The sequence below is a fragment of the Coregonus clupeaformis genome, chromosome 16 (assembly GCF_020615455.1).
Source record: "Coregonus clupeaformis isolate EN_2021a chromosome 16, ASM2061545v1, whole genome shotgun sequence".
NCBI lineage: Eukaryota > Metazoa > Chordata > Actinopteri > Salmoniformes > Salmonidae > Coregonus > Coregonus clupeaformis.
The window spans coordinates 4,283,785-4,297,904 of NC_059207.1; the positions used below are offsets into that span (position 1 = coordinate 4,283,785).

Consider the following 14,120-nt stretch of genomic DNA (forward strand, 5'->3'; position numbering starts at 1 on the left):
CTGTAGTTCAATGAATTTTATGCTGCCTGCCTGCCGTGCTAATCTCCCTCTCTCTCTCTCTCTCTCTCTCTCTCCCCTCCTTCCAGATCTTCATCCACATGCTGCCCCCCTACCTGGGCATGCTGCGGCCCAAGGTGGAGATGCCCCTCTCCCTGGATCAGCCCCCCAGGAGGGAGAAGAACAACATGGCCATCAGCCGCGCCGCTGACGAGTACTTCATACGCAAGCCCAACACCTGCTTCCTCTTCCCCAAACCCAACAGGTGAGAGGTCAGGGGTTACAGCTCACTGGGGGGTCAAATGTTAGCCCAACACCATAGAGATGGAAAGAGGTCTCATCTTTGTATCTGTGCCATCATGGCGTCTGTAACAGCATGGGCAGCGCCATCGAGGCAATCTCCATTTTAAAGTAGTCAATTTTCTTATTTTTGTTTGAAAAAAGCGTAATGCTAATATTGGTGATTGGTGTCGGTAAATCCAATAGCAGTCCCAAATCACACTTGTAGGCTATGTCATGGCGACGTTGGCTAGCTAAGCTCATGCGTAGAAACACATCATTGGGTCTAACGGTCGTTTTGTGCCAAACTGCGCATGTGCAGTGCCGTCAAATCAAGGCACTCCCTCTAGATAAAGTTTTGACTAAATTGAAAATGTGTCAGTTTTTCACTTTCTCAAGGTTGGAGTAATAACATGTTCAACTAACTTAAAGCTGCAATATGTCACTTTTTGGGCGACCCGACCAAATTCACATAGAAATGTGAGTTATAGATCTGTCATTCTCATTGAAAGCAAGTCTAAGAAGCGGTAGATCTCTTCTATGCACTATTTCTATGGTTCCCGTTCTTAAGTTTCATTTTTGTGTCTTTTACTTTCGGTTTTGTACAGCAGCTTCAAACAGCTGAAAATACAATAGTGTTGGTAATGGAAAATATATTTCACAGCGGTTTAGAGGGTACAATGAATTATTCTCTACACCAGTGGTCACCAACCTTTTCTGAGTCAAGATCACTTTGAGTCAAAATGCAAGCCGAAATCTACCGCTCAGATTTTTTATTTAGACATGACTTAAGAAAGTAAGCATATGCAACATTAACTAATTAAAAACAGTTCTGTAGCAATGAGGTTTGTGCAGTAGGCTATAGGCCCAATACATAATAACTGCATATTGGCTACGCTTGAATTGCCCTGCCAAAGTTATTCTCAGACCATTTTTATATGATATTTTTAAAATGTAGGTTTATGATCACACTGTCAATATAACATTTGTTGTATTACTTGTGAGGCACAATTGAGTGAGCATAATAATTAGCTTTTTTTTTTTTTTACTGGACCGATGGCCTGCATATGATGGTCAGTGTGAGGGGAGGGAGGGTAGTGAGTCTTTTCGGTGAGCTGGCTGATTTGGCTCCCAAACGGCTCTTCGTTCAAAATGCTTAAAATCAATCTAGAACCATGAAAAAATTGCACATCTCCAATGTAAATCCCAAAAGGTAGGCGACCATTATGTCTGATTGTGAAATGCCCGTTGAAATACATTTTCAATCTAGCCAAATTTTACGCACTGGAAAAAAATCACTGTGGACCAGATTGACATGCTCTCCTCCCTCCCTCCGCTGAGAAAAGGGGACACAGTCTTCCAGCTGATGGCGAAACTCAAGTTGCACTGCATTATTTCAGCCTCATGCACCAATTCATGTTGTTACTCCTATGACCAGAGAAAGTGAAATATTCCTCTATTAAAATAGACCCAAGCCGCTAAAAATAATGCAAGCCTATCGATTCACTTTCCTACTCATTCATTGCAGCTGCAGTGCTGGTTGTAGCGCGAGTGGAAGTAGGAAGAACAAGGATTTTATGGCTTTAACAGAGTGTTGACAGTGCTGAATAACAACCTAAATATTAACTTACTTATAAACAGCAACTATTTGCTGTATTCAGTGAGTCTCTCTCTAGTCATGTTTTTAAAAGTTTTGAAATCTCACAGTATCAACTTTGCTGTGCATTCAAGGTTTTCTTTTTAAAGTATATGGCTCTAGGAAACTGCAGACACTGTGTTCTGAGCTATCTGATTGGCCAGCGGTAGGCCTATAGGTGCACTTGATTTGCTCTCATGAAATGGTTAAAAATGGGAACACTTTGCCTTCCCGGCGCTAGGGCTGCTGAATGAAGTGCACCTACTGCCAACAGTGCCCCCCCAAAATAGGCTTTATCTTAGTTTTTTTACCGAAATGTTTGGTGATCAACTAGGAATGATCAGCCGATCGCGATCGACCGTTTGGTGACCACTGCTCTATAATATACATGCTCGTTTTGTCACATAAACTGAAATTAGGCTAACTATTAGAATTTTAACAACCAGGAAATGGCGGAGCGATTTCTGCATAGTGCATCTTTAAGACATTGGCACAAATCTAGGTTGTGCCTTTTTTAGATTTCGAAAAAATTAACAACTAAGGAATAATTTTTAATTATTCTCAAACCCCAAATCCCGGCCTGGTCTGCTTGGTCTGTTTCGTAAGCATTCCTGGAAGTCTCACGATGTTGCGCCTCTGGGTTTAGAAACTCTTTGATAGCACCCTATTTAAAGAAGAAGACCATGCTCTGATCCTTGGGAGATCACTCCCAACCCAACCCCACCCAGTTGACTACTTCAAACTGGTGGAACCCTCAATGGCAATGTCCATGCTAAAGTGGGTTATATCCAAGTTGAATCCTCTAACTATCTCTATGGTAATTTGAAGGTTATTGGAAGGTCATTGCATTGGTATAGAATTTAAAATCCTAGAACATACATTCCCATTCGAATTCCATTCCTGTGTCTGTGATGTGATGGATTGGACCTGCGGCCATATTAAGTGTACCCATTCTCCCCATCATGGATGTAACAATGGTGAAAACTCCCTCCAGCCAATGCTTGCAGCAATTCAATGATTTTAAATCATTCTAATTGTGATTCTGATGGTAAAGATGGCTGTGAGATAGAAGTTGCACCCCTATCACAGATCTCAGATTACTTGGTGAAAGTAGTGACCTAGGTTGAGTCCCAAATGGCACCCTATTCCCTACATAGTGCCCTACATTTGACCAGAGCGGGTAGTGCACTATGTAGTGAATAGGGTGCCATTTGGGACATAGCCACAGCCTCTTCTCATGAATCTGTTGGGGAAGACTCACCTCTGGTGACATTGTCTGTCCCTAGTGTACCCTAAGGTGAACTGTTACTGTTAACTCATTCAGTTCTGAAGAAGAGCAGCCCCCCAGGTATTCATAACATGAGGACCTAATGAATAGCTTAGTGTCTGAGAACATGTTTTAACCCTCCCTGGAGGCCATTTATACATACATACAGTGGGGAGAACAAGTATTTGATACACTGCCGATTTTGCAGGTTTTCCTACTTACAAAGCATGTAGAGGTCTGTAATTTTTATCATAGGTACACTTCAACTGTGAGAGACGGAATCTAAAACAAAAATCCAGAAAATCACATTGTATGATTTTTAAGTAATTAATTTGCATTTTATTGCATGACATAAGTATTTGATCACCTACCAACCAGTAAGAATTCTGGCTCTCACAGACCTGTTAGTTTTTCTTTAAGAAGCCCTCCTGTTCTCCACTCATTACCTGTATTAACTGCACCTGTTTGAACTCGTTACCTGTATAAAAGACACCTGCCACACACTCAATCAAACAGACTCCAACCTCTCCACAATGGCCAAGACCAGAGAGCTGTGTAAGGACATCAGGGATAAAATTGTAGACCTGCACAAGGCTGGGATGGGCTACAGGACAATAGGCAAGCAGCTTGGTGAGAAGGCAACAACTGTTGGCGCAATTATTAGAAAATGGAAGAAGTTCAAGATGACGGTCAATCACCCTCGGTCTGGGGCTCCATGCAAGATCTCACCTCGTGGGGCATCAATGATCATGAGGAAGGTGAGGGATCAGCCCAGAACTACATGGCAGGACCTGGTCAATGACCTGAAGAGAGCTGGGACCACAGTCTCAAAGAAAACCATTAGTAACACACTACGCCGTCATGGATTAAAATCCTGCAGCGCACGCAAGGTCCCCCTGCTCAAGCCAGCGCATGTCCAGGCCCGTCTGAAGTTTGCCAATGACCATCTGGATGATCCAGAGGAGGAATGGGAGAAGGTCATGTGGTCTGATGAGACAAAAATAGAGCTTTTGGTCTAAACTCCACTCGCCGTGTTTGGAGGAAGAAGAAGGATGAGTACAACCCCAAGAACACCATCCCAACCGTGAAGCATGGAGGTGGAAACATCATTCTTTGGGGATGCTTTTCTGCAAAGGGGACAGGAGGACTGCACCGTATTGAGGGGAGGATGGATGGGGCCATGTATCGCGAGATCTTGGCCAACAACCTCCTTCCCTCAGTAAGAGCATTGAAGATGGGTCGTGGCTGGGTCTTCCAGCATGACAACGACCCGAAACACACAGCCAGGGCAACTAAGGAGTGGCTCCGTAAGAAGCATCTCAAGGTCCTGGAGTGGCCTAGCCAGTCTCCAGACCTGAACCCAATAGAACATCTTTGGAGGGAGCTGAAAGTCCGTATTGCCCAGCGACAGCCCCGAAACCTGAAGGATCTGGAGAAGGTCTGTATGGAGGAGTGGGCCAAAATCCCTGCTGCAGTGTGTGCAAACCTGGTCAAGACCTACAGAAAACGTATGATCTCTGTAATTGCAAACAAAGGTTTCTGTACCAAATATTAAGTTCTGCTTTTCTGATGTATCAAATACTTACAGTGGGGAAAAAACGTATTTAGTCAGCCACCAATTGTTCAAGTTCTCCCACTTAAAAAGATGAGAGAGGCCTGTAATTTTCATCATAGGTACACGTCAACTATGACAGACAAATTGAGAATTTTTTTTCCAGAAAATCACATTGTAGGATTTTTTATGAATTTATTTGCAAATTATGGTGGAAAATAAGTATTTGGTCACCTACAAACAAGCAAGATTTCTGGCTCTCACAGACCTGTAACTTCTTCTTTAAGAGGCTCCTCTGTCTGAGTTGCATCCAAAGAACACCATACCTACTGTGAAGCATGGGGGTGGAAACATCATGCTTTGGGGCTGTTTTTCTGCAAAGGGACCAGGACGACTGATCCGTGTAAAGGAAAGAATGAATGGGGCCATGTATCGTGAGATTTTGAGTGAAAACCTCCTTCCATCAGCAAGGGCATTGAAGATGAAACGTGGCTGGGTCTTTCAGCATGACAATGACCCAAACACACCGCCCGGGCAACGAAGGAGTGGCTTCGTAAGAAGCATTTCAAGGTCCTGGAGTGGCCTAGCCAGTCTCCAGATCTCAACCCCATAGAAAATCTTTGGAGGGAGTTGAAAGTCTGTGTTGCCCAGTGACAGCCCCAAAACATCACTGCTCTAGAGGAGATCTGCATGGAGGAATGGGCCAAAATACCAGCAACAGTGTGTGAAAACCTTGTGAAGACATACAGAAAACGTTTGACCTGTGTCATTGCCAACAAAGGGTATATAACAAAGTATTGAGAAACTTTTGTTATTGACCAAATACTTATTGTCCACCATAATTTGCAAATAAATTCATTAAAAATCCTACAATGTGATTTTCTGGATTTTTTTCCCTCATTTTGTCTGTCATAGTTGACGTGTACCTATGATGAAAATTACAGGCCACTCTCATCTTTTTAAGTGGGAGAACTTGCACAATTGGTGGCTGACTAAATACTTTTTTCCCCCACTGTATGTCATGCAATAAAATGCAAATTAATTACTTAAAAATCATACAATGTGATTTTCTGGATTTCTTTTTAAAATTCAGTCTCTCACAGTTGAAGTGTACCCTGAATAAAAACTACAGACCTCTACATGCTTTGTAAGTAGGAAAACCTGCAAAATCGGCAGTGTATCAAATACTTGTTCTCCCCACTGTACATACATACAGTGAGGGGAAAAAAGTATTTGATCCCCTGCTGATTTTGTACGTTTGCCCACTGACAGAGAAATTATCAGTCTATAATTTTAATGGTAGGTTTATTTGAACAGTGAGAGACAGAATAACAACAAAGAAATCCAGAAAAATGCATGTCAAAAATGTTATAAATTGATTCGCATTTTAATGAGGGAAATAAGTATTTGACCCCTCTCAATCAGAAAGATTTCTGGCTCTCAGGTGTCTTTTATACAGGTAACGAGCTGAGATTAGGAGCACACTCTTAAAAGGAGTGCTCCTAATCTCAGTTTGTTACCTGTATAAAAGACCCCTGTCCACAGAAGCAATCAATCAATCAGATTCCAAACTCTCCACCATGGCCAAGACCAAAGAGCTCTCCAAGGATGTCAGGGACAAGATTGTAGACCTACACAAGGCTGGAATGGGCTACAAGACCATCGCCAAGCAGCTTGGTGAGAAGGTGACAACAGTTGGTGCGATTATTCGCAAATGGAAGAAACTCAAAATAACTGTTAATCTCCCTAGGCCTGGGGCTCCATGCAAGATCTCACCTCGTGGAGTTGCAATGATCATGAGAACTGTGAGGAATCAGCCCAGAACTACACGGGAGGATCTTGTCAATGATCTCAAGGCAGCTGGGACCATAGTCACCAAGAAAACAATTGGTAACACACTACGCCGTGAAGGACTGAAATCCTGCAGCGCCCGCAAGGTCCCCCTGCTCAAGAAAGCACATATACAGGCCCGTCTGAAGTTTGCCAATGAACATCTGAATGATTCAGAGGAGAACTGGGTGAAAGTGTTGTGGTCAGATGAGACCAAAATCGAGCTCTTTGGCATCAACTCAACTCGCCGTGTTTGGAGGAGGAGGAATGCTGCCTATGACCCCCAAGAACACCATCCCCACCGTCAAACATGGAGGTGGAAACATTATGCTTTGGGGGTGTTTTTCTGCTAAGGGGACAGGACAACTTCACCGCATCAAAGGGACGATGGACGGGGCCATGTACCGTCAAATCATGGGTGAGAACCTCCTTCCCTCAGCCAGGGCATTGAAAATGGGTCGTGGATGGGTATTCCAGCATGACAATGACCCAAAACACACGGCCAAGGCAACAAAGGAGTGGCTCAAGAAGAAGCACATTAAGGTCCTGGAGTGGCCTAGCCAGTCTCCAGACCTTAATCCCATAGAAAATCTGTGGAGGGAGCTGAAGGTTCAAGTTGCCAAACGTCAGCCTTGAAACCTTAATGACTTGGAGAAGATCTGCAAAGAGGAGTAGGACAACATCCCTCCTGAGATGTGTGCAAACCTGGTGGCCAACTACAAGAAACATCTGACCTCTGTGATTGCCAACAAGGGTTTTGCCACCAAGTACTAAGTCATGTTTTGCAGAGGGGTCAAATACTTATTTCCCTCATTAAAATGCAACTCAATTTATAACATTTTTGACATGCGTTTTTCTGGATTTTTTTGTTGTTATTCTGTCTCGCACTGTTCAAATAAACCATTAAAATTATAGACTGATCATGTCTTTGTCAGTGGGCAAACGTACAAAATCAGCAGGGGGTCAAATACTTTTTTCCCTCACTGTACATACATACATACACATACACACACACACACACACACACACGCACACAGACACATACACACACAGAGTCATGCACGCAAGCGCACACACACTCACACATAGAAAACCAGGCAGGCGTCTACAGGTTTATTAACCACAGGCACGGTCTCCCGCCTCTCTAAATCGACTCACAGGGAATTGAAGTTCGAGGCCGAGAGGGAGAGTGAGAAAATCATTGCTAAAATAATGATGATCAGCGCAAATCTCCTCTGACACATTAGACCTGGTGTGCATGTGTGGGGGGGACTCTGCGATTCAGAGATGGAGGTGACTATTAAGAGCGATTCGATGAGGCAGCAATATCTCTCTGCCCACGCCCCCCTACACCCCTTGCGCTCCCCCCCCCCGGCCTTCTTAATTGGTTTTAGTGTGTGTCTTGTCACCGTTGGTGGCCGGTTTTAGTTTAATTAGTCTCGCTGATTACTCGTCTACATCTCCCTGATGAAGTGACGCTGTGAGAGGGGGACCAAGAGGAGGAGGAGAGCTAGGGAGGAGAAGAGAGGAGTCTTTCCCCTTCAGTCAGGTAGCTCATCCCAGAACCATGCCTCCGCATCAATCTCTCTGAGAAAACAGAGAGAGAGGAGCTGCTGAGGTCAGTGGCGATTTGCTCGCCTCGCCGGCCCAGGAGACACACACACACACAGACACACACACACACACACACACGCACCGCTGCATTGTAAAGCCAGGCTTTGCCTGGAATACCAAGCAGAGAGAATACAGAGAACGATAGAAGACCTGCCTGTTTGCCAGGGAGATGCTTTAGGACCACACCATAGCCAGGCTGAAGACACAGCACCATGCTGACTCCTGGTGGTAGCTACAGAGAACTGCAACACTAACAGCTTCCAGTCTCCAAAGGGCTACAGCAACAGAGAGGGCTGTTTCAGAACAAAACAGATGCTAGGATACAGCCACTTGAGAGAAGAGACCACACCTGGTCCATTAGTAGAATAATCTCAATATGTCCAGGATTAGGGGTTTAAAATGGCACCCTATTCACAAGATAGTGCACTACTTTTGACCAGGGCTCTCTTTGCTCAAGGCAACTCACAGTAAAGCTGTGTCGACCCATCGTTATAGCTAGTAACCTTCCATAACCCACGACAAGCCATCATAACAAATGGCAACCCAACTTCTTCAGAACAGCTTTGTCAGCAGAAAAAGGCTCAGGTCTAGCTAAAGAGCTGAGGGAGAATATGAGAGGAGAGGGAGTTTCTCTCTCTCGCTCTCTCTCTCTCAACATACAGGGGAAGGAAGTGCAGACTGTCGTTAGCAGGCTGGTATTTCACAGCTTTTAATTAGTGATGAGCTATGTGGAGTTTGTTCCTGTCTGCACATCTCTGCCTGCTTGCTCTGTGGGGTGATGACATTTGGACTAGTTTTAACCCCTTCCTTCTCCTTGCCCTTCCCTTCTCTCAAATCAACCCCTGTACCCACTATGCAGTTCTGTAGATATGAAAAGATAAGAAGATTGAAGTTTTAGCAATATGGTCATAGGTCCACCTTGCAATCCCTGATACAGTAGTGAGGCAGAAATGTACCCCATTTTGCCTACTCCTACCATTGCCTTCAGGGCCCGTATTCATGAAGCGTATCGGAGTAGGGGTGCTGATCTAGGATCGGAAAGGCAAACTGGTCCTAGATCAGTACGGAGACGCTATGAATACAGGCCCAGAGCCACAAAACGGCATAGGCATGTAGGGAATCGGGGGTAGTAGTTTATTCGGAATTGGACATTAGTATCTTTTGCCTCAGCCTCTTGTTTATGTCTAGGTACCAGTCTGAGGGCATGTGTACTGACCTGAGGAAGTTCATCGACGGGCCCAGCCACTACCTCACTCTGCCTCCGGAGCTCAAGACTGCCATCGAGGCCATCACCTACATCGCTGAGCAACTACAAGCTGATAAGGACTTTGCTGCTGTGAGTGCTGTGTGTGGGACCTGCCTGGGTTGGGCTTTCTAATTTGAAGTCTTTAGTTTCCCCTACAATTTCTCCATCTTCTGGAGAATATTGAAGATCTATATAGGGTCGGGGAATGGGCTGAGTGGATGGAGGGAAAGTCTAGATATCTATAGCTTCTAGCCTGTACATTTCCTATAGCTCAGTCTATTTCTCCTTCACTGATATCTATCTATTCCTGTTATTCATTCCTTTTCTATTTTCTTTCTCTATCCCTTTACTTTGTCTCTTCTTTGTTTCTCTTCTTTCCCTTTTCTTTCCCTCTCCACCCACATCTCGCCCTCCCCCTCTTCCCTCCCCCTCCAGCTGAGGGAGGACTGGCAGTACGTAGCCATGGTAGTGGATCGCATGTTCCTGTGGATCTTTGTGGTCTTCACTACTGTGGGAACCCTGGGCATCTTCGCTGACGCCAGCTTCAACCACACCCCCAGCGACCCCTTCAAGTACCCCTAACGTGGGGGACACACTCCACGTATGCGTGATCACATGCATACATACACACACACAAGATCCCAAACTTTACCTCACTGAAACCCAAGAAGCCTTGACAGTTGCCCCAGCCACCAAAACACAGACATGCGTAGCGAGATCGTCTACTCCACTCTACACTTTTCTTACCAGCGATGCCTTGGACATAGCTACTGTATACTGTACATGGAAGGGTTTCTTTTTCTAGATCTGCTGTGCTGAAGTGTGACATTGCTGTAGTTCTGGGGCGGAATGTATCAAGTGTCTCAGTGTAGGAGTGCTGATCTAGGATCAGGTCCCCCCCAGTCGCTGGAATCTTATTCATTATGTTCTAAAAGGCAAAACTGATCCTAGATCAGCACTTCTACTGTGAGACGCTTTCTGAATACGGGCCCTGGATTTACTACTATATATTTATTGATTGCTATATGTTTGGTGAGAGGATAAAGACCGTGAAAACCAGATACTATAAAATACCAAGTGTATGCATTTAATTTACCAGAGTGAGAATGTGTGTTTGCCATATATACTGTATGTACCTCTGGTCATCCGTTGTGTATTTTAGTGTGTGTGAAGTCTATTATTGTATTCAGGAGTAGAATAGCACATACAAACACACATACAAACACACACACACACACAGTATTCACCAGCTATACCAACAGCCTGTGGAATTCCCATTGCTGTAGAACTCTGTACCACAGGCGCACACACACACCTATCTCAGTCACTCACTCTCTGTTTCTCTCTCTCTCTCTCTTTCCATCTCCATATCTCCCATACACACACACACACCTGTCTGTTGAGCTTGTCGTGCTTTTGGTTAGTTTTTTAAAATAAAGATCTGAGAAGAATCAAATCAAAGGCTCCAACTGTTGTCAGAATGTGATCCCCGTGCCGTGCGAAATAATGGAGAATCACACACACATACACACACAGACAGAGAGAGAGAGAGAGAGAGGCCTCGTCAACTGCTGGACCTTAGTTCCGTTAATGACACTGGTCAGTCCTCTGGGACCACTGGACTGGACACTACTGTCTGTACTGGCCTGGCCTCCACTTTTAAAATAAAGACAGTGAGATGTTTAGGTTATATGTTAGATACTTTCTGTTATTTAGAGAAAGTATATGAATGAGAATCATGAGAGACACCCTCCCAGCATACACAAGTGACAGCAGTGGACATGAGAACTGTCTTCTTTGTATCTTGCAATGGGCAATTTGTGTATGTTTTCAGTTCTTCATTCACCTCTGTGGTCAATGCCACCTGACTAAACAATGTGAACTGTGTCATTGTCAACATACACAGATGAAACAACAGGGATGTGTCCCAAATGGCACCCTATACAGTGCACTACTTCTGGCCAGAGCCTTATGGGCCCTGGCCCTACATAGGGAATAGGGTGTAGTTTGGGACTTACTCAGGGTGTCCAACACAGTGGCATTATGGGACAGTGGACGAATAACTGACTGACACACACACACACACACACCCTCCACTGTGTTTATATTGGGAGTAGTGCAGGCAGGAGGGCAGGTTCCAGCTATGTCCGCTCAACTCAGAGGTCTGAACCTGTTTCAGATTTATGACCTGTTTGTGTTCTCTGGCAACACCCCCACCAGGCTCGCTATCTTACCTCCACAGGAGCAGGGTCAAACGAGTAAGAAATAATGAGCGAGAGAGAGTTGGAGTAAGGGAGAGAGAGTTGGAGTAAGGGGGAGAGAGGGAGAGTTGGAGTAAGGGGGGAGAGAGAGTGAGAGAGAGTAAGAGGGAGAGAGAGTTGGAGTAAGGGAGAGGAAGTTGGAGAGAGGGAGAGAGTTGTGAGGGGAGAGAGGGAGAGAGAGTTGGAGTAAGGGAGAGAGAGGGAGAGTTGGAGGAAGGAGGAGAGAGGGATAGAGAGTTGAAGGAAGGGGGAGAGAGAGTTGGAATAAGGGAGAGAGAGGGAGAGAGAGTTGGAGTAAGGGGGAGAGAGGGAGATGGAGTAAGAGGGAGAGAGAGAGTTGGAGTAAGGGAGAGAGAGATGGAGAGTTGGAGTAAGGGGTTGAGAGTAGGAGTAAGGGGGAGAGAGGGAGAGTTGGAGGAAGGAGGAGAGAGGGAGAGAGTTGGAGGAAGGGGGAGAGAGGGAGAGAGTTGGAGGAAGGGGGAGAGAGGGAGAGTTGGAGGAAGGAGGAGAGAGGGATAGAGAGTTGAAGGAAGGGGATAGATAGTTGGAGTAAGGGGAGAGAGGGAGATGGAGTAAGTGGGAGAGAGAGAGTTGGAGTAAGGGAATAGGGAGAGAGAGTTGGAGTAAGGGAAGAGGGAGATGGAGAGAGTTGGAGTAAGGGGGAGAGAGGGAGAGTTGGAGTAAGGGAAGAGGGAGAGAGAGTTGGAGTAAGGGAAGAGGGAGAGATAGTTGGAGTAAGGGAGAGGGAGATGGAGAGAGTTGGAGTAAGGGGGAGAGAGTTGGAGTAAGGGGGAGAGAGTAGGAGTAAGGGGGAGAGAGGGAGAGTTGGAGGAAGGAGGAGAGAGGGATAGAGAGTTGAAGGAAGGGGGAGAGAGTTGGAATAAGGGAGAGAGAGGGAGAGAGAGTTGGAGTAAGGGAGAGAGAGTTGGAATAAGGGAGAGGGAGAGAGAGTTGGAGTAAGGGGGAGAGAGAGAGTTGGAGTAAGAGGGAGAGAGTTGGAGGAAGGGGGGGAGAGGGAGAGAGTTGGAGGAAGGAGGAGAGGGGGATAGAGAGTTGAAGGAAGGGGGAGAGAGAGTTGGAATAAGGGAGAGGGAGAGATAGTTGGAGTAAGGGAGAGGGAGATGGAGAGAGTTGGAGTAAGCGGGAGAGAGTTGGAGTAAGGGGGAGAGAGTAGGAGTAAGGGGGAGAGAGGGATAGTTGGAGGAAGGAGGAGAGAGGGATAGAGAGTTGAAGGAAGGGGGAGAGAGAGTTGGAATAAGGGAGAGGGAGAGAGAGTTGGAGTAAGGGGGAGAGAGGGAGATGGAGTAAGGGAGAGAGAGTTGGAGTAAGAGGGAGAGAGTTGGAGGAAGGGGGGGAGGGAGAGAGTTGGAGGAAGAGGGAGAGAGTTGGAGGAAGGGGGAGAGAGGGAGAGTTGGAGGAAGGGGGAGAGAGGGAGAGTTGGAGGAAGGAGGAGAGAGGGATAGAGAGTTGAAGGAAGGGGAGAGATAGTTGGAGTAAGGGGGAGAGAGGGAGATGGAGGAAGTGGGAGAGAGAGAGTTGGAGTAAGGGAAGAGGGAGAGACAGTTGGAGTAAGGAAGAGGGAGATGGAGAGAGTTGGAGTAAGGGGGAGAGAGGGAGAGAGAGTTGGGGTAAGGGGGAGAGAGAGTTGGTGTAAGGGGGAGAGAGTTGGAGTAAGGGGGAGAGAGTTGGAGGAAGGAGGAGAGAGTTGGAGGAAGGGGGAGAGATAGTTAAGGGAAGGGGGAGAGAGAGTTGGAGGAAGGGAGAGAGAGTTGGAGGAAGGGGGAGAGAGGGAGAGAGAGTTGTAGGAAGGGGGGAGAGAGGGAGAGAGAGTTGGAGGAAGGAGGAGAGAGTTGGAGGAAGGAGGAGAGAGAGAGAGTTGGAGGAGAGAGGGAGAGTTGGAGTAAGGGAGAGAGGGAGAGAGAGAGTTGGAGGAAGGAGGAGAGAGGGAGAGAGAGTTGGAGGAAGGGGGAGAGAGTTGGAGGAAGGAGGAGAGAGGGAGAGTTGGAGGAGAGAGGGAGAGTTGGAGTAAGGGAGAGAGGGAGAGAGAGAGTTGGAGGAAGGAGGAGAGGGAGAGAGAGTTGGAGGAAGGGGGAGAGAGTTGGAGGAAGGAGGAGAGAGGGAGAGTTGGAGTAAGGGAGAGAGGGAGAGAGAGAGTTGGAGTAAGGGGGAGAGATTTTGAGGAAGGGGGAGAGAGGGAGAGAGAGTTGGAGGAAGGGGGAGAGGAGGAGAGAGTAACGTCTCCATCTCTCTGGGCAGAATGAGACTCACCCCCAGTTGAATGTCCATCTCTCTGGGCAGAATGAGACTCACCCCCAGTCTGTCTCCATCTCTCTTGGCAGAATGAGACTCACCCCCAGACTAATGTCTATCGCTCTGGGCAGAATGAGACATACCCCCAGTCTAATGTCTCTGGGCAGAATGAGACTCACCCCCTGTCT

At 46.3% G+C, this 14,120-nt stretch overlaps 1 protein-coding gene across 1 annotated transcript in view; it reads left to right on the forward strand.

Annotated features, from left to right (window-relative positions):
* chrnb1 (cholinergic receptor, nicotinic, beta 1 (muscle)) overlaps positions 1-10,877 on the forward strand; it is a 28,040-nt gene extending 17,163 nt beyond the window's left edge. The window contains exons 9-11 of the mRNA XM_041884092.2: positions 87-262; positions 9,364-9,511; positions 9,857-10,877. Coding sequence (XP_041740026.1) covers positions 87-262; positions 9,364-9,511; positions 9,857-10,003 — 471 coding nt within the window. The 3' untranslated portion in view covers positions 10,004-10,877. The remainder of the gene's footprint in view (positions 1-86; positions 263-9,363; positions 9,512-9,856) is intronic.
* Positions 10,878-14,120: the final 3,243 nt, after the last annotated feature.